Below are 17370 nucleotides of genomic sequence, written 5' to 3' on the forward strand. Positions count from 1 at the left end.
GATTGTGGAAGCTCGTTCGTTCGATCGTTTGTTAGGTTATTTTTGTGCTGCTCTAGATGCTAGCTGCGCAGGTTTCGAGGAATATCTGCTTACACACCATCCCACGTAAAGGAAGTGGTGGTAACCATTAACCATGCCGTAGCCACTATTGTTGAACGGACATTGAACAACGATTCTTGCTTTTCCGCGTTCTCACGGGACACGACCGAAGGACATTTTCTGTTAATCATTATTTACAGCACTCATTTTCAACATATAACTGATTTCTGGATAGCAACTATTACTCGAAATAAATTTGCGCTGGGCTGTAGAAGGGATTAAAACAAGCAAATGGTATGGTGAACGGCATAAGATTGTGAACTGTATAGTATATGGGTATCTGGAATCAAGATGCCCCAGGTCCGATCGAATGAGATTAAGGCATTTCCCAATTTGGGAGATGAATTACATCACCGATGTCCTGATCTCTGCCCATCTGAATATCAGGGCAAACGGCACCTGCTCCTGCTTCTTCCAAAGCTTAATTGACTTTAATACCATGACCTCGAACTCTGCAGTAGATCTTGCTCGTGCTGCACGCCTGGCCTCTGTGAGCATGCAGTCAGTTACCAATGAACAAAAGAACGAGGCACTTTTGCGTATCCAGAAGATGTTGGCAGAGCGCAAAGACGAGATCTTCGAGGCAAATAGGCTGGATAAAAAGGTAACCAAATAGCTTTTCATGCGTTTCTTGCTTACAGGACTGCGAATAAATGCTAAAAATTTGGGTATATGTAGGCTGCTGAGGAACAAGTGCAAGCTGGTAAACTTTCTGCATCGTTGTTTAAGCGTTTGGATGTTTGCAACGGTGACAAGTTTGATACCATCCTTTCTGGCGTCAGCGATATTGCAAAGTTGCCTGATCCTACGAAAAAGGTGACGCTGGCAACGAAGCTCGATCATGATTTAGAAATGTACCGAGTTACTGTTCCTGTTGGCGTGCTCCTGACCATTTTCGAAGCACGACCAGAGGTTGTCGTCAACATTTCGTGCCTGGCCCTAAAATCTGGCAATGCAGTCATCCTAAAGGGTGGAAAGGAGGCTACACAAACGAACGCTGTTCTGGCAAAGGTCATCCAGGATGCATTGGCAAGCTTGCCCAGTTCCAATGGTATTCCAAAGGAAGCTGTGCAAATCGTCGAGACAAGAGAAGATATCAATGCCTTGCTCGATCTTGATCGATACATCGATCTTGTTGTTCCCCGTGGAAGCAACAGTCTTGTGCGCTACATTCAAAACAACACACGGTAAGGCAGATACATTTCACATTGTACATGTTCATGGATCTTACTAAATTGTATAATTTAGAATCCCGGTTCTTGGACATGCTGACGGTATCTGTGCAGTCTACATCGATAAGGATGCCGACATCAGCAAAGCAACCAGAATTGCCGTGGATGCAAAGGTATCGTATAGAACCCACTAAGCCGCTTGCAGAAGAGAGTAGAGTGTTTGCTCAGAGTTTATGTAATTAGACAAACTATCCTGCAGCTTGCAACGCTGCAGAAACATTGCTCGTTCACGAGGATTTGCTTCAGAGTGATGCTTTCCCGACAGTGGCCCATGCATTGCTTGAAGCAGGTGTAACTCTCAAGTGCCTGGATGCCCCACGATCTACGCTCTTGTCTTCCTCAGTCATACCAAAACACTTGCACGAGAAAATCGTTCCTGCTGCTCCCGAAGATTTTGATACCGAATTCTTGGACCATATTATGGCTGTAAAGTCTGTCAAGGATGTTAACGAGGCAATCGAGCATATCAACGAGCACGGTTCTAAACATACCGATGCTATCGTTACCGAGAATGAAGCGACTGCTGACTTCTTTATAACCAGAGTGGATGACGCTGGCTGCTACTGGAATGCAAGCACTCGCTTCGCTGACGGCTTCCGATATGGTTTTGGTGCTGAAGTGGGCGTAAGTAGGTTTCAATTTTGCAGCTGTTAAAGGTATGCTGATCACTACGCATCTACAGGTGTCAACGAACAAGACTCATGCCCGCGGCCCTGTCGGATTGGAGGGTCTTGTTATCTACAAGTATAAAATCCGTGGCAACGGTAACGTCGCTGGAGACTATGGAAGTGGCAAGAAGCAATATTTGCATGAAACTATCAAGCCTGAAAACTACAAGGTCTAAATGCTCAGTCATTTTCACTCGTGTTCATATATCCCCGATTTCCTGTAAATGTTCTATACTCACCTGCAAAACTGAAGGAATATCAGAGGAAGCTGATTGGTATTTCTCTCCGATCAAAACCGATTGTCTGAAGTCTTTGGAACTCTTCACGAATATATACTTGTATGACTTGAGTGCGCATCTTGTTCATTAGTACTTGGTAGCAAGATATTTGTTAAGACACCAATGGATCTATTGCCATCTGATGGTTCTGGCCCGTTGTCAATTTTTTTGGGGTGCGTGCGGAAGTTTTTTCATGTGTCGACGAAAACGTGCTGCAGAAACAATATTGTACTGTATATGAGAAGGCTTTCATCTGTTGAGGTTAGCAAACATGCCAGTAGTGTCAATCCCCCTGATGATCATTGCACACACTGCACTAAAATAGATCCAGCAAATATTAGCGCCACGCCGTGTTTCCGCATGTAATTTACACACTTCGTTTGATGCTCTGTTGTAGCATGGTGTGACAGAACAAATCGAACAAATATCCGACAATTGGTCCGGGTTCTCGATGGTCGCGCAAAAGTATCTTGTGCTACACACATACACACAGCACAAGGGCTGCTTCAATCGCCCGATTAGCATTTCAAATTCTTTCTTTTCTTCCCTTTCCTTATCAACATAATCACGATACTACCTCGCTGCCGCCAGCCATGGGTCTTTTCAAAAGCCTGACAAAGAAGTCGCGCTCGCGCAATAAGGAATCCAACCAGCAGCAGGAACCAGCAGTAGCTTTTTCTGTACCTAAGCTAGAGCCCTTGACACTGAAGCTGGATTTCGAGTCGCCCAGCGCAGCTCCTTCAGCAGCGATAGCCAATTCTGCTCCTCATTTATCCGTAAAGCCTACGAACAGCACCGTCAACATCAGCAGTGCATCTGCACAACAAGCCGCTGGGTCGGGTCTCTTCGATGACATTTTCTCAGAGCTTGATACAGCAAAAGTCAACAAAAGGGGTATGTATTGTAGATATATGTAAAAAAAAGAAAACAGTTTATCGTACTGACTCTTTCCATAGACGACTTGCAAACCGACCTGTCACTGACATTGGCGCTGTCACAACATTTGGACAATCATGGTAGCATGGCAACCACGAGCATGACCAAAACAAGTAATATGCCGGCAATAACCGTTGCAGCAGCGAAGCCAGCATCCGATGATCCGCTGTTTGGTCCCGATAGTATCTACAGTAGTTACCTTGCCAGCCTGAAAGTCTCCACTCACGATAAGCAGGAGCTGCAGGAGCAGCCGGCGTATGAATCCAGGTCGATGTTTGCATCTCTTCTTCAACCTCTTAACAGCTCCACCGCACCCTCGTCTGCAACTACCAATGCCATAGGGAGCTCATTACAGTCAAATACCTCAACAAAATCACCCTCCGCCGAACCCGTTACGACACAAAAAGTGCTAGATTCCGATGTATCTGATTCAGAAGAAGACAAGTCCCAGGAAAGCAGTGACGATGAACCGGACATCCCAGCAATCGGCAAGGGTATGGCGCCCATTATGGAACGTCGAGGTCCTGACCATAAACTGATGGTCAAGCGAAAAGTCGATAGCTGGCGAGTCAATAGCAATCCAGAGGCCGAGCTTGCCGAGTTAAATCAGAATATGATAGAGCGTATGAAGGACAGACACAGACAGCAGTACAAAATTGCAGCGATTCGACAGCAACAACAGCAACAAATGGTGCCTGGTTATGGTGCCGTTGCTATGCCGCCCCTCTCGGCGGATGGTACTCCTTATATGATGCCCGTAACACACCCTCCAGCTCCTCCACATGACATGATGATGATGCAGGCTGCTTTTGCCACAGCACCGACCGTTCCTCCTGTTCCTCCACATATGCCTATGCAGCCTACACAGCCTCCGATGCCTATACCTACCGTATCCGCCGAGACAAAGACGCGATCTAAGCAGTCAGTGCCCACGTCGCCTGCATTGTCCTCTGCTGGCTCTGCTGCGAGCACTCCAGCACCTCGCTCAAGTTCATCCACATCGTCTGTCTCATCTGCCCATCATTCTAGCAGTGATATATCAAATATAAGGATTGCAAAGGAACGCCTTACCTCTGTACCTAAAGATCCTGAGTCGACCTCACCAATCACCACAGATGCAGATGATGATGCCGATCAAGAGGATAATGCGAGTGTTAGCAGCGAGAGTAATATCACAATTGGCGTCTCTGGTGCTGCCACCGGTCCAAATTCAACTGCTACTACGGCCAGCACTGCCGTCGAAAAGAAAGATTCTGGTGACTTACATATACCCAAAGCTACCGATATAAACAGCGAGAAACGTCGCAGCATGCGACATTCGCGCTCGTTACCAAACTTGAAAAAGAAGAAGAAAAAAGCTACTAGTATACGTCGTGATAACAGCGGCAATACTGTCAGCAATAATAACAACAACGACAACGGCTCTCTTTCATCACCCGCCATCCGTCCTCAAAGAAGTGTGTCAACTTCCACGGCTCGTCAAAAAATTAAGCACTCAAAGAGCAATCCTGATATACAATATTGGCAACAGCAACGTCAGTACTATTATCCTTACCACCAACAGCCCGAACTACATCAAGAATGGGATCGTATGCAAGCATATCAACGTGAGCAACAACTCAAGCAACTTTACTTGCAACAATTCTATAATCAACATCAGCATCACAACAGCAGCTTTAATGCTATTAGACGCTCACATCAACCATCCGCGGTGGCTACTTATCCGTTATCTCCTCCCACGTCACCTCCCGTCATGCATCAATTTCATCATCAACATCAACATTTCCAACCACAGCATTCTTCTGTATACATGGGCACCAGAGCCATGTACGATCCAGCAACACCGCCAATGTCCCCGCCTTTCCCGCCACCAAACTACCACTCAGCTTTGCATTGAAATAAATTATAGTCTTGCGGATGCGTATTACACTATTAGATTATTAGGATTCTTATGCATCATTATTTAATACTATTATCTTTGCTCCTTTATATCTGCACTATCACATGCCATGGCGAGAATGAAGGCATGCGAGAGTCCTTTGCTAGTTCTTTATCTATTTGCCATTATTGTCTTTGTACATAGATTTATAGCACGCACAAGGATGGATAAACTTCGACCGTTATAATGTCTTTGTTTGCCATGGTACAAAAGCGACCTGTGACAACTTCTTGGCATTATGAATTCATCTTTTATTATTACCAGATTATTTTAAGCTGACAGTTATTTATTTGCATTGGTTAACGAGTGGGATATCGTAGAATACAACTAATGCTGTTGGGGTTCTTTCTCGCACCAAAATATCGATGAAATGAAATAACAAACAGGACAAACACATATATGTAAGCAGCCAAAATAATACAACGCATATTTACGAATTGAGGATGGGGTATGTAACGAGCGTGGCAGCATATGGAAGTAATCGGAAGTTGTTTGGGAAATGAAAGGGAATGGAAGGGAATGAATAGCGTATCCAAGGATAGTAGAACTATAGAGAATCGTTCTTCAGCTTGTCGATAGGGAATATCTGGTCAATCTTTGAAATCCAATCTATCATTTCTGCTCTGGAGCTTGCTTGTAGAGTATATGCATTGTTGCTGGTATAGAGCGCAAAGACATTGGTGCGCTGATCCATTTCGTACGGTGAGTTTGCTTTTGGATATCGTACACAAGCTAGTCATTTTATAGTTACCTGTATCATTTGTTCAAGAGCTCGATTGTAGTCTATGCGTACAGAAGAAACGTTGATGACACCTTGCTCATCAGTCTCAGAATGATTGCTATAAATATAAATATATGGCCTACAAAAGTACATGAATCAGATGCCAACATGGTAAAATGCTTCGTGTGATGTTATACCTCCGAATGACGAACCAACGCTTCACCCATTTGTCATCAACTGCACTTTCTTGATATGTTAGATAACCTCGTTTGGAAACATTGTCACTGTACAGAGTACGTCAGCTTCACGTCCTGTCCTTTTTTTTTTTGATTCTTGACTCACGTTTGCACTACTAGCTTCACTTCTGCTAGCAATTTAGAGGTTCCACGAAGTTCGACACGGGTATCTAGGTCCGGCATCCCAGGAATAGGTGGATCTTGGCTTATGACAATCTGGACAGGCATGTATTAGTCGCCTTATCTCCACAGATCAGGTTGAATTAATAACTCGCCTCTTTGTCTGTACCCAACTTCTGGTGCCATAGCTCTAAAACTCTGCGAGCTAGATCTTTCTGGGACTCCGTGAGATTATCATCATCCTTGTGTGGGGACTTGACAGCCGTGCTTTCAGTTTCTTTCTCGATCTTGTTAATCGATCCATTGCTTATCTGTGAGTGAGCGGTACGAACTGTCAAAACTTGCACAGTAAACGCGACGTCCTCCTTTCGTTTGATTCGTTCGCGTATATGCTTATAATCGTTCACGAGAGACACACCGCGCGGTCGCCATGAACCCAGATATTCTTCGCCTCGAACGTATTTGGATGCAGTGTTCAGTCTCCAGAGCTGACTCAGTCTTCGAGTCATCGGCGGCCTGAGATTGACAAGGAAAACAGCACTGCATTTCGGTAATTGCTTATCTGAACCCAGCAATTTTCGTAGCCTGGACCTTCCAGAGCTGTCACGACCCTGTATCTGCACAGCAATATCCATATTGAACTGGATAGGCTTTGAGCACTTTTCGGCTTCAATCTCCCATTTGAGGTTCAGTAAGATCCGATTATTGGATGATGTTATACGGTTCAAGAATAGACACTCGTGCTGGGAGCTGTCCCATGCGCCCTGCGCGCAAAGTTGACTAGTTCCATCATTGTTGTATATGACAGTCTGTTGAGTCAGCAGTTTGATGGGGATATCATCGTGTGGAGGTGCATCAACAATGCGTCCTTTGGAATCCAGAAGTCGTATCCTTCCGATGGATGCCTTCGACACCCTGTTCCATTCGAACTGGTGTCCAGATGTGTGTGATAATGTAAGACATATGCGTCTCTGAAGGCCCTGACGCAATGTAAAGACACCGCGATCGAGTGCATTCTGTGCGGTTACTGGCACTGGGTTGTAATCGCCATTAGGTGATAGTTCGCAAACCTGTACCCATGCCACAACATCGTGCCGTTCAGTAGCTAAAAGTTCTTCCTCTGACCTTCTTTCAAGAGTGCCGTTCATGCTTTGGATCGAGTGGATAGACGTTTGGTCGGATGCTGCACGGTTACCGTTCACAGAACTGCCATTGTAGTGGCTTGCAGCTAGCAGATCGGCCAGACGAGGTTTTTCGCGCTGGTCATCCCAACGTTCAAATTGTGACAGAACTCTAGGTTGCGCCAATCCATAGATTTCGAAGGATATCATACCGTGCTGTAGTATATTAAGTACATTCTGTGTTACGACCAGTGAAAGCGTCTGGCTATGCTCCAGTTCAATAGGGCCGTTCTGGAAATCGCTGACCGGATCCGTTGCAAAAATCTTTTCAGATGTCGAGTGGGAAGATATACCTCCAAATGAAGATAGCCGGAATTGGACATGGACGTCCTTGTATTCGTTTTCGCTGACTCCACTGAGTTGCAGCAGTCGTACTTCAAAAAGGAGTTGCTGTCCGATCTCCAAAAGACATCCATCGTCTTCTGTTTCTTCTGCGTCTCGGTCCAGAAATGGCTGTCTCACTTCAGGACCGGTTATTCGAGCGGCACGTGCGATTGGTGAAATAAGCACACGCAGCTTTCCTTTGATTTGGCCGGTCGATCGGCATATCACTTCCACGCAGCTTTCATATGGTTGTTGAAGGGCAAGATTGCGCACGGATGTTGCTGCGCTGCCGATAAACGTATATTTGGGGCACGGGTTTTCGAAAAAGGGGTCCTCCCAGTTGAAGTGCGAGCGATACATCGGACGATCCACAAAATTATACAAGTTGCGCATTTTGTGCAACCTCTGCTTTAACTTCTCCAGGGACCAAACGTAAACAGACTGATGTTTTCTGTCAATAACTCGGACTCCTATGCATGGTTTTGGCGTGGATATCAACGTCGTATCCTCGTCTGTTTCGAATTGCTGCAATGCTGAAGTTGTTTCCCAGTAAGACGTGGGATTTGAGAATTGACCATCCTCAATTACGGTGAACTGGTACAAAACATCCTTGTGAAGTTCACGACTGATGATATTTGCTTCCTTGAGAATAACTGCATTGGTCAAGACAACTTCAGCCATAGCAACATATCGCAATTGTTTCCATTTCTTGACGACTTTCTGAATTAACTGTTGCTGCTTGTTTGAAAACATGGATGAATCGCCTATTTGCTGCGAGAATTGTCGTGACATGCGGTTGATTTTGGCTTCGTAAAGGCGTTTCTGATTATCAAACTCTTTCTGCAGTTTTTCCTTCTCGACGCGATATCGCTCCTCGAGCTCGCTGTGCACGAACGTCGTCTCTGTGCATATACTTTCTAATCCATCTTCGATCATCGTCGCTGATGAGGAGTTTCGAAATGACTCTCTGGAGGAGTCATCGTCATCATTTTCATTTCTACTCTCTGATCTCGTCCGTCTTGAGTTGCGAATGCGGGTGATATCGTCGTAAAGTTTCTCTAGATCTTCATCTTTCATGCCACCGAAATTTGCCTCGTTCGCGTAATAATTCAGAACAGCTTCTCGTCTGGCATAGTTCCAGTCAATTACTTCTGAGCCGATCATACTGTTGCTTTCAGTAGGCGACTCTGGTCTTTCATCGTCGTCCGCCGCAGAGGTATTGCCCATAGCTTTTTCAGCGGCCACCTTTTGTAAACCGCGTTCTCGTCTAACTTCTTCTGGATTGTTGAAACGGAAAATGTGGTAATCTCCAAGGATAATTCGATATCCACTTCGTAATCTTCGCGGCTCTGTGATACGCATGCCATTCACCATAGTTACCGAGTCGGCTTTGGGATGGATGGTAACAGTACCATTATTATTCTCAAACCAGCAGTGTTCGTCTAAAATGTTTGAGCCAGACAGACGAATATCTGCTTGGATCGAGCTTTCTTGTCTTCCAACTCTGGTGGTCCCCGGTTTGATCTGATACATCAGGCATTCAGACATGAGCGGATCTTCGTTCAAGTTCACTAAATGTGGCATCTTTTTAGGCGCATAGACACCAACATTGTTCTTGTGGACTGCAATGCCAAGTTCTTCCAGAGCTCTTTCGCGTTCTCTTTGTATTTCTTCGGTTTTTTTGAGCTTCTCTTCCCATGTTTCGTTTAGGTTAGCTAGCAATTTTTCGGAGCTCTGGAGTTGTTCAATGATTTCTTGTCGGTTCATTTTTCTCGTCATGCCGTTGCTATCTGTAATCTCGAATTCCATGGCTTTGTTCAACGTCGATTTGGACGGAACTGGTATGGAATGTCGGACGCTTCCAGAACTGTTGGATGATTTGTATGCGCTGTTGGCAGTAAGTTGCTCCACTTCCTCAGGTGCGTAAGTTCGCAATCTGTCACGTAGAAGCTCCAGCTCGTCCTTAAGCTCGCGGATAAGTTTAGCATTCGGATCTTCGTTAACGACCGCCTTGTTTTTGATTTTCTTGGCCTGATCGGCATATCGAAGCGTACTGAGCGTCTCATCGTAGTCAGCTGGCGAAACTGCAGCGATCATTGCAGTCTTGGAGTTGCCACCCAAAGAATCTTTTAGCAACCATGTCAAGACCTAACGATATTTTATCAGATGTTTGCATTTTTGGCATAATAACTCTATGCTTACCGAGTCTCGGTAAGGAATGAAAGCTTCCTTTGCTTTTCTGCCCTTTTTTCCTTCGTTCATGGATTGTTCTGCCAAACCAGCAATGACCTTTCCCAGAGTTGTCAGAGAACGATTGATATTTGCACCTTCCTTTAGGCGAGCACCTGTAGCGCCAGTACTGTTTGCACGTTCACTGCCAGCTAAATCAACCAGACTGTTGTACAAACTCAGTACCCATGCATAGAAACATAGGAGTATTTACGACCGCACCTGATTCTGGCAACCTTTTCAGTCTCAAGCTTCGTCAGTTCATCCATCCGTTTCTGAGTTAGATAAAGCGTGAAGACTGCGTGGGAGCGCGAGGAAGTCTCATTCATGTTCGTAGCTGCAACAGTCCTTGCCTGGAATTTACGTAAGATTGTATACTCTAAACGTATAATATTTTACCGACCTTATTGCCTTCATCCATATACCGGTCAATATCATCGAAGGAGGAAACAGCTAAACGAGAGAGATCCTCAACATATGGGCCTAGACTAGGATGCTCACGAACTTTGAGGTTGCTCTTGTTCTTGGGATTCAGAAGGTCTCGTACTTTTTCATTGTAGATTTCAATGTAGGACACTTCGACCCGGTACGTGAGGTTGGGATCGGTATTCCTTTTAATTCGTTCGAACAATTCTGAACATGTGCGTGGGGTAATACCATGATCTTCACCATAACCCATCTTTAAGAATTTCGTATCAGCGGAAAGAAATGGTCCACAGTCAGAATGGACTTACCATGGAATAGGATTTGCCTGCTCCTGTTTGACCATCTGAAAAAGACTAGTCAGAAAAAGAAATAGATTTTGAAGTTTCAGATGTATTAATGCAGACTTACAAGCAAAAATGCAGCAATTATATCCATCAAAGGCATGATTTAAAAGGTCCTCTCCTAAATCGTTATATACTGTTTCCTGAGATGCATAATTCGGATCGTTCTTGTCGGCTGACCAGTAAGACTTGTCGAACGTGAACGCTTTGTGATCCTCTGAATCTTTGCCTGTTCGACTTTCTGGTGGCCGACTAAGGATAGTCTGGTTGCCCTCCATGCGGATCAGACAGGTCGCCCCTCGTGCAAGTTCTTTTCCAGCGTACAGTTGAGCAACGGAATAAGGCAGTACACATAGCAAGGATGCTCTGTATATTACCTCTCGAGTTCAGGGGACGACATCGCACGACTACTTTGATGTTTCCAGCGCCACTCATTGCCGTGTACAAGTGATTGTTGTTGGTGAATAAGAAAACGGTTCAGATTGGAGTCTGGCCACGTCTTCAGGGAACTGTTGATCAGCATCTATTAGTTCCGGCTGTGCAGTGCCCTCGACGTATGTTGCTTGCGTTTACCAAGTTGCCGACAAGAAACTGCTGGCAGCTTAGAGGGATGCTGTTTCGGTAATTTGTAACCTTTGGATGACAATGGACCGTTTGACAAACTCGACTTTGGTTCTGCCTAACGTAGGTAGTATCCACTGCGTTGAACAGCTGAGACAGTGAAGAACGGATGCTTGTATATCACTTGGTATCTTTCCTCTCTGTGCTTAGTCTTCAAGACGAGACAAATAAGCTAGGAAGGAGCAACCAAGTGTCTGAAAAAAGGATGCAGCTCTTCTTGCAGACATGCTTCTTAAGCAGAACAGCAAAGTCGGTAAATGAAAGCCTGTGCAACCTTTGGCAACTCCTGTCCCTGAGTCAGCATTTGATGTCCAAAACGCACCTTAACCAGGAAGAATTATGCAGAGTAGTGAGTGAAGGACAGATGACGTAACATCTTCTACATTATAGCTTCGGGAATTGGTTGTAGAGATGACAGATGTCGAGGCAGACAAGGCTAGAGTTGCTGCTGCATCTGACAATTTGCTCTTGTTGAAAGCAGCAATAATCATGAAACGCGAGCGCAAGTCTCATGTATCACCACGTCAAGTAGGAAGTTCATATCGAATAATGTTTTTGTAAACAATGAAACGCGTTTCAACGGTGCTAAGGCAGCATCGGCAATCTGTCATGAAGTTAATAATATATCATGAAGTAGCACGGGGGCTCAATCAAATGTTTATATAAGAAAATATCTTCGATTTCGATTTTCTTATCTTCATGTTTGTAACTTGGATTAGATACTGATCCTGTAACGTCTATACAGATATAATATATATATATATGTATATATATACAACGGGCTCGGACAGGACTTTGAAACCAACTTTGCGCTTAGGTAAGGATCAAAATTATGGACATTGCTTTCACTATATTTTGGACAAATGCAATGCAAAATACATGGCGAATGGACATTGCGAAGCATACTTTCTGTTAAGCCCTATCCCAGGTCATTATGACAGAGGCTTTCGCCGAGCCATAACTCTGGAAAAAAAAAGAGAAATCTTTACAAGTTTGTTAAGTTGTTTATTTATCTCTGATGGAGCTCTTCGTCCATCGCCTGAATAAGTTTAGAGCCTATTGATATGTCAAACCCACCAGGTGACACTATTAAATCTATAGCAGCGCCTAGCGACAGCTCTCATCCCTCGAAATATTGGCTTCAATTTTCCGCTTACGCGAGAACCGTGAGAATGAAGACGTAATCGCCTTCGAAGATAAAGAAGCAAAGCCAGCCCAGAAACAGCACAGAATATAATGTATTTGGATTCGTTCCAATGACGAAAAAGATCCTGCTTTCAACCTATCCCACTCTCGTTGTGGTCCAGAAGTTCTCCTTTCAGCGCTAGCCGAGCAATATCCTTCGGTCGTGGGTTTTACTTGGAGTCACCAAACCCCAACTCTGTTATCGTTAGCTTTGACGCTGCTGAATCTGTATAGTCCATCTGCACCGACGGTGTTCTTGTCAATAACAACCATTATGGGTACACCTGTCCTTGCTGACACCAGTGTTGTCTATAGTGTTTTTTTTTTGAACGCTTGCCTTTGCAAGGTGTATACAATTGGAAGCAAATTCCAGATACTTACGAATTACGCATCTGAAGCAATATATATGCGATATTAAATATCTTCTCTATGATGAATGGAACTCCCTGGCAGGGCCATTCATTATATGTGTAACGCTATGTACATGCCTTTAATTAACAGGAATAAATGAGAAAATAGTTCCAGTGCACAGCTAGCGTTTTTGCGGAAGCAAACGCATCTTAAGAGGACAGAGACATCTTTTCAATCATGTATAGTCATGAGTTTAATGAAAAATTGTCAAGCTGTTTCACTCTATACAGGTAGAGAGAATGGGAAAAAACGAACCTTTCAACTCTTTGTTAAAAGCAAGCGAGAGGTGAAGAGAAACTGCAAGTTCTATACATATGTCATATTCCTCCAGCTTGGGATCAGGCGAGCGCCTCTCTGAATAAACTGGAATTCAACGGCGTTGTGCAAAACCGCCGGAGAATGGAGGTTTATGAAGGCCAAATGAGTTACTACACAGGCTTAGATTAAGTCAAAGGGCGTAGTGAGTCAGTGTGGGGAGCGTAGGCGATCGCTAAAAGCACTTCATAAACTAATAAAGTTCCGTTTTAACATTTGAATGGCCAGATGTGTTCCTTGCGATTTTCGGTGATCGAAATCCCAGTACACTTTTTCCCAAAAGTACTGAACCAATTTTATGTTACATCACCACCATTCGTTCCAACCCACTGAAGTATCATATGTACCCTGCTCATTTTGAACCCAAAGTACACTCGTAATAGACGTATTTATTTTTTGCTTCGTTGATTATTTACCTTTCGACATGAGAATTCCTGTAATTGGTTCTTGTTTTCCACGAGTTGCAGACAATCGTAACTGTCAATTTCGTTTGTAAAAGGAAGTTTGTCAACAATAAGCCTCTTGATTTGTCGATATTCCCTATCACTTAAGTCAATGAGATACTCGCATTATTTATTCGAGTTATTACCGAAGGAATTTTTCAAGGTCTTGGCAATTGGCTGTCAACCCCGGATGGTCTAAAATGACCAAGCAAACTTTCTCCTTGTCAGCAATGTATGTTAACATGTCTAGCAAAAAAAGGTCAATTTGAGAGATTATCTATTCATCACCTAGCGATTACCTTGCATGTCGCCCGTAGCATCATTAAGCTGTTCTAGTGCTGGATGCTTTTGTTGGTCACGATGTATAATCGGATCGTTTGCCTGACAGCACGCAGAAGCATATACTTCATCCACTAACGATCGCTCTTTCAGGTGCGCACACATGGACCGTAGGAGGCCAACACGGTTTTCGAGTGTGTCAGGTGTGTTGGACTTTCTTGCATACCCTATTACTGTATAGTGGGCAGCCTTAAGTTCCTGGATCTCGTTTTGATGTCTTGGCAACACGGCTGGTATATTTTTAACAACGTCAGCTACAGATATTGAATATAGAACGAATGAGCAAGTAATAATTAGGCATGAAAAATATGAACTGAGCTTACGATGGTATGAAGATTTTAACACGAAAAGGGATCTGACCGATTGTCGATCACCACTGTCGCTCTTTCTCCGCTTGGTCGACGCATTTAAGAAATCAAGTTGTTGGTGATTACACCACTTCGCGAAAGAAAAGAGCGATTTGTCATCATAAAGGTTTGTATATCGCCAAACGACATTCAGGATTTGCTTCATAGTGACATCTTGCCGGGAGTACACCTCGCTGTTGCTAGGGTCCCTGCTATTATAAACAGCGTTCAGGAACTGAACAACTTGGGCTTTGGTCTCTAATAGGCGCACATGATCAAAAGACAAGTGATATTAAAGTTACTTAAAAGCACTACTTACTCAGTTTGATATTATTTCCATAAGTTTCTTCAGTTTCCGGCAGCGACAAGTTGCATTGGTATGACTGATATTTTAATGGATTGCTGTGAATGCGTGTTTTACACATTAAGACCGGTTCGGCAGGATCATCGAGATAGCACAGCTCGAGATCATCCGTGCTTTCAATCTTCTGTCTGCAAATTTCCGCGTTATCGCTATTATATTCAATGCAATAGAACATGCATAGGGCTTGTTGCTTGGTTATGGTATCAAACGCTTTGTGTCGTTGGGTGGTGTTAGCTCAAGTGCGACCCATACGTTTTGGTTACAGGATGGTTTTGACTTTGGAAACGATGGACTGTCAACCGTGGGACTTCATGACGATGTGGTGGATAGCACGATATCCGATAAGGTCCAAGATGCGGAATCGATGCGAGCATTGCAAGAACAGTTCTTGTCGTTGTCGCTGAGTGAACAGACCAGGCACTTGTTGGAGTATAAGGACAGCCATGATGAGGAGGGGATCCCTGCGAACCATTATGAGGTTAGTCATATAGTCAACCATCGAGGTCCCAAGCATGCCCGCCAATATCGTGTGCGTTGGGCTGGTTATACAGCGAAAGACGACCAGTGGATCTCTGCCGACGATTTTGCTGACAACTCACTGGTTGACGAGTACGAGACCCGACTTGCATCGCGGAAACGTTCTTAGGCGACCTTTTAAAACGAAATTTTAGATGTTCGTAACATTCTGGACAAACGTGTCCAAAGTCCAAAGAATGTCTTCGTCCGTTGCACCCGTAGTACATTTCTTCCAGAGTCAATCAGAGTACCTTAGTAACATTTACGGGGTAAATTTTGTCTAACATGCTACCGGACGTACGAGGGATGGTCCGACTTCACGGACATCTTCGTTTTTAACGTTGTGTTTTGGTGCACAACGATGTATTACCTGGCGAAGAATGGTAACGAGATCGGGTCATACGTTCAGAGAATCCGGGCGGCATTCTCGCGATACTTGGACCCAGCGATGTTTGTCGTGATGTACGTTTGCAGCGGTCGATGCCCCGACGACAGCGTCATACCGGACGAATTTCACGCGATTAAGGCAGATCAGCTGAACTTCGAGCCTGGTTGGGACTACGTGAAGGATTTCATACAGATCAAGGTGTCATATGATGAAATCACGCTGGAAATGACGCTCCGTCTTCTTCGTAGTATCCATCGAGAGTTGTATGACAACCTTATTATCATGCATGATCTCGATATCTCGGTCGACTGCGCTCTGGTATCCACTCGGGATATAATCGAGAGTTATATCACCCAAGTCCTCGAGGTGGAACCAAAGGATATTGTATCTGATCGTAACCAGGTCGGTGACCACTGTATCTCGTGGCTATGTCAGACAACTGGGGCGACCGTTGTGGATCTTCGGGCCAAGATTTACAACAAGTTTGTCCAGATGATAGAATCTACCGAAGCTCGTTCACGTATTGGATCGCAACTGTCGAATTTTATTGCGAACCGGAACCAACGATTCACTCAGAAGCTGTTGCGATACAAGGATACCGGCATGACTCGATTTGAAATTACGGTTTATGGTACAGAGCTCTTTTCACTGGACGACTACGTGGTACTTATGAATGACTTGGTTCATAAAATGTCAGGCTGTTTGACTTACCAAATCAGCTTCGAAACCCACTGGAAATCGGTCTGTGGAAGGATTCGTTCAACCATGGCTTTATACGAGACTTTCGCGTACTGTCATTGGTGGAACTCCTTGACTAAACAATGCAGGGTCTCGTGAAGGGTAACATTTCGGAACAGCATGTTCGAAGCATCCTTGCGAACTTTGCCTTCAATGACCGTCCGATGCATTATTTCGTCGTTCGCTTGGTCAATAACGAGTATACCACAGTTCGACAATCGCGGTACTTTCGGGCGCAAGGATGCACATCTATGACCTTTGTACCTGGCCCAGGAAACTCCTTGGTGCCTTCCAAGTACTTCATCAAGGATAGGCCCGTATTAAGCTTTGGGCTCCTCGGTTTCACAACACAAGAGAATATCACTCTAGGTTGGTGTGAGGGTCAGCTCAAACACGGACAGATTATTGATGGTGTTCAACTTCTGGAGGTTGTGGATCATGGGGAAACAGTGCGTAGTACCCAGCATGTTAGGGACGACGTGCTCCATCTCAATGAATCGGTGAACATGACAACCTTTCAAGCTGACTACAACGTTATGGAACCCGGTCGCCAATACCGTTTTACGTCCAATGGATTTGGGACGTTTCGGAATAAGGAGTACCTCTGCGTCTCGACCAGTTGTGGAGCTCACGTTCGCTGCAGTAAGACCCTGGATGGTATCGTTCGGTCTCGAATCAGTGAGGGTCGGCATATCTTAGTTCGCGCAATAAGCAGCGAAAGACAAGATACACACGCGATATGATCTGCGTCTTGGACGAATAATTCTGGTCAGCCCGTCCTTTAAAAACATCATTACTACGGCGTATCATCAACGCAAATTTCGATCGGTGCGAAGTTTAACGTTCGTCCAAAAAGGGGTGGTCGAATGTTAGCAGGCCACCATACTTTTCAGCCACCCCCTTCTTGGACCCCCCCCTCCACGGCCCTGGAGGTTTTTTGAGAGGTGACGAGGTGCTCACATTCAAACTCCGA

General features: G+C 44.7%; 5 protein-coding genes across 5 annotated transcripts; 3 read left to right on the forward strand and 2 right to left on the reverse strand.

The window, feature by feature from the left end:
- Positions 1-538: 538 nt before the first annotated feature.
- VTP01DRAFT_7605 (uncharacterized protein) lies at positions 539-2175 on the forward strand (the record flags this gene model as incomplete). Its single annotated transcript, XM_069386635.1, has 5 exons — positions 539-703; positions 778-1286; positions 1348-1444; positions 1515-1955; positions 2014-2175. 5 exons carry the CDS (start codon positions 539-541, stop codon positions 2173-2175), a joined length of 1374 nt encoding a protein of 457 aa, XP_069242070.1.
- Positions 2176-2870: 695 nt separating this feature from the next.
- On the forward strand, positions 2871-5110 carry VTP01DRAFT_7606 (uncharacterized protein; the record flags this gene model as incomplete). Its single annotated transcript, XM_069386636.1, has 2 exons — positions 2871-3171; positions 3234-5110. The coding sequence occupies 2 exons, from the start codon at positions 2871-2873 to the stop codon at positions 5108-5110; spliced, it is 2178 nt and encodes a 725-aa protein (XP_069242071.1).
- A 589-nt stretch (positions 5111-5699) lies between these two features.
- VTP01DRAFT_7607 (uncharacterized protein) lies at positions 5700-11165 on the reverse strand (the record flags this gene model as incomplete). The annotated part of the gene is made up of 11 exons (XM_069386637.1): positions 5700-5837; positions 5904-6012; positions 6071-6157; positions 6216-6325; positions 6385-9882; positions 9937-10129; positions 10186-10316; positions 10367-10642; positions 10698-10732; positions 10798-11040; positions 11108-11165. 11 exons carry the CDS (start codon positions 11163-11165, stop codon positions 5700-5702), a joined length of 4878 nt encoding a protein of 1625 aa, XP_069242072.1.
- A 2283-nt stretch (positions 11166-13448) lies between these two features.
- Positions 13449-15254, reverse strand: VTP01DRAFT_7608 (uncharacterized protein; the record flags this gene model as incomplete). Its single annotated transcript, XM_069386638.1, has 7 exons — positions 13449-13547; positions 13679-13802; positions 13852-13951; positions 14005-14298; positions 14368-14649; positions 14711-14989; positions 15056-15254. 7 exons carry the CDS (start codon positions 15252-15254, stop codon positions 13449-13451), a joined length of 1377 nt encoding a protein of 458 aa, XP_069242073.1.
- Positions 15255-15632: 378 nt separating this feature from the next.
- Positions 15633-17140, forward strand: VTP01DRAFT_7609 (uncharacterized protein; the record flags this gene model as incomplete). The annotated part of the gene is made up of 2 exons (XM_069386639.1): positions 15633-16400; positions 16487-17140. 2 exons carry the CDS (start codon positions 15633-15635, stop codon positions 17138-17140), a joined length of 1422 nt encoding a protein of 473 aa, XP_069242074.1.
- Positions 17141-17370: the final 230 nt, after the last annotated feature.

Source organism: Rhizomucor pusillus (assembly GCF_041956525.1).
Source record: "Rhizomucor pusillus strain CBS 183.67 unplaced genomic scaffold VTP01scaffold_4, whole genome shotgun sequence".
NCBI classification, from domain to species: domain Eukaryota; kingdom Fungi; phylum Mucoromycota; class Mucoromycetes; order Mucorales; family Lichtheimiaceae; genus Rhizomucor; species Rhizomucor pusillus.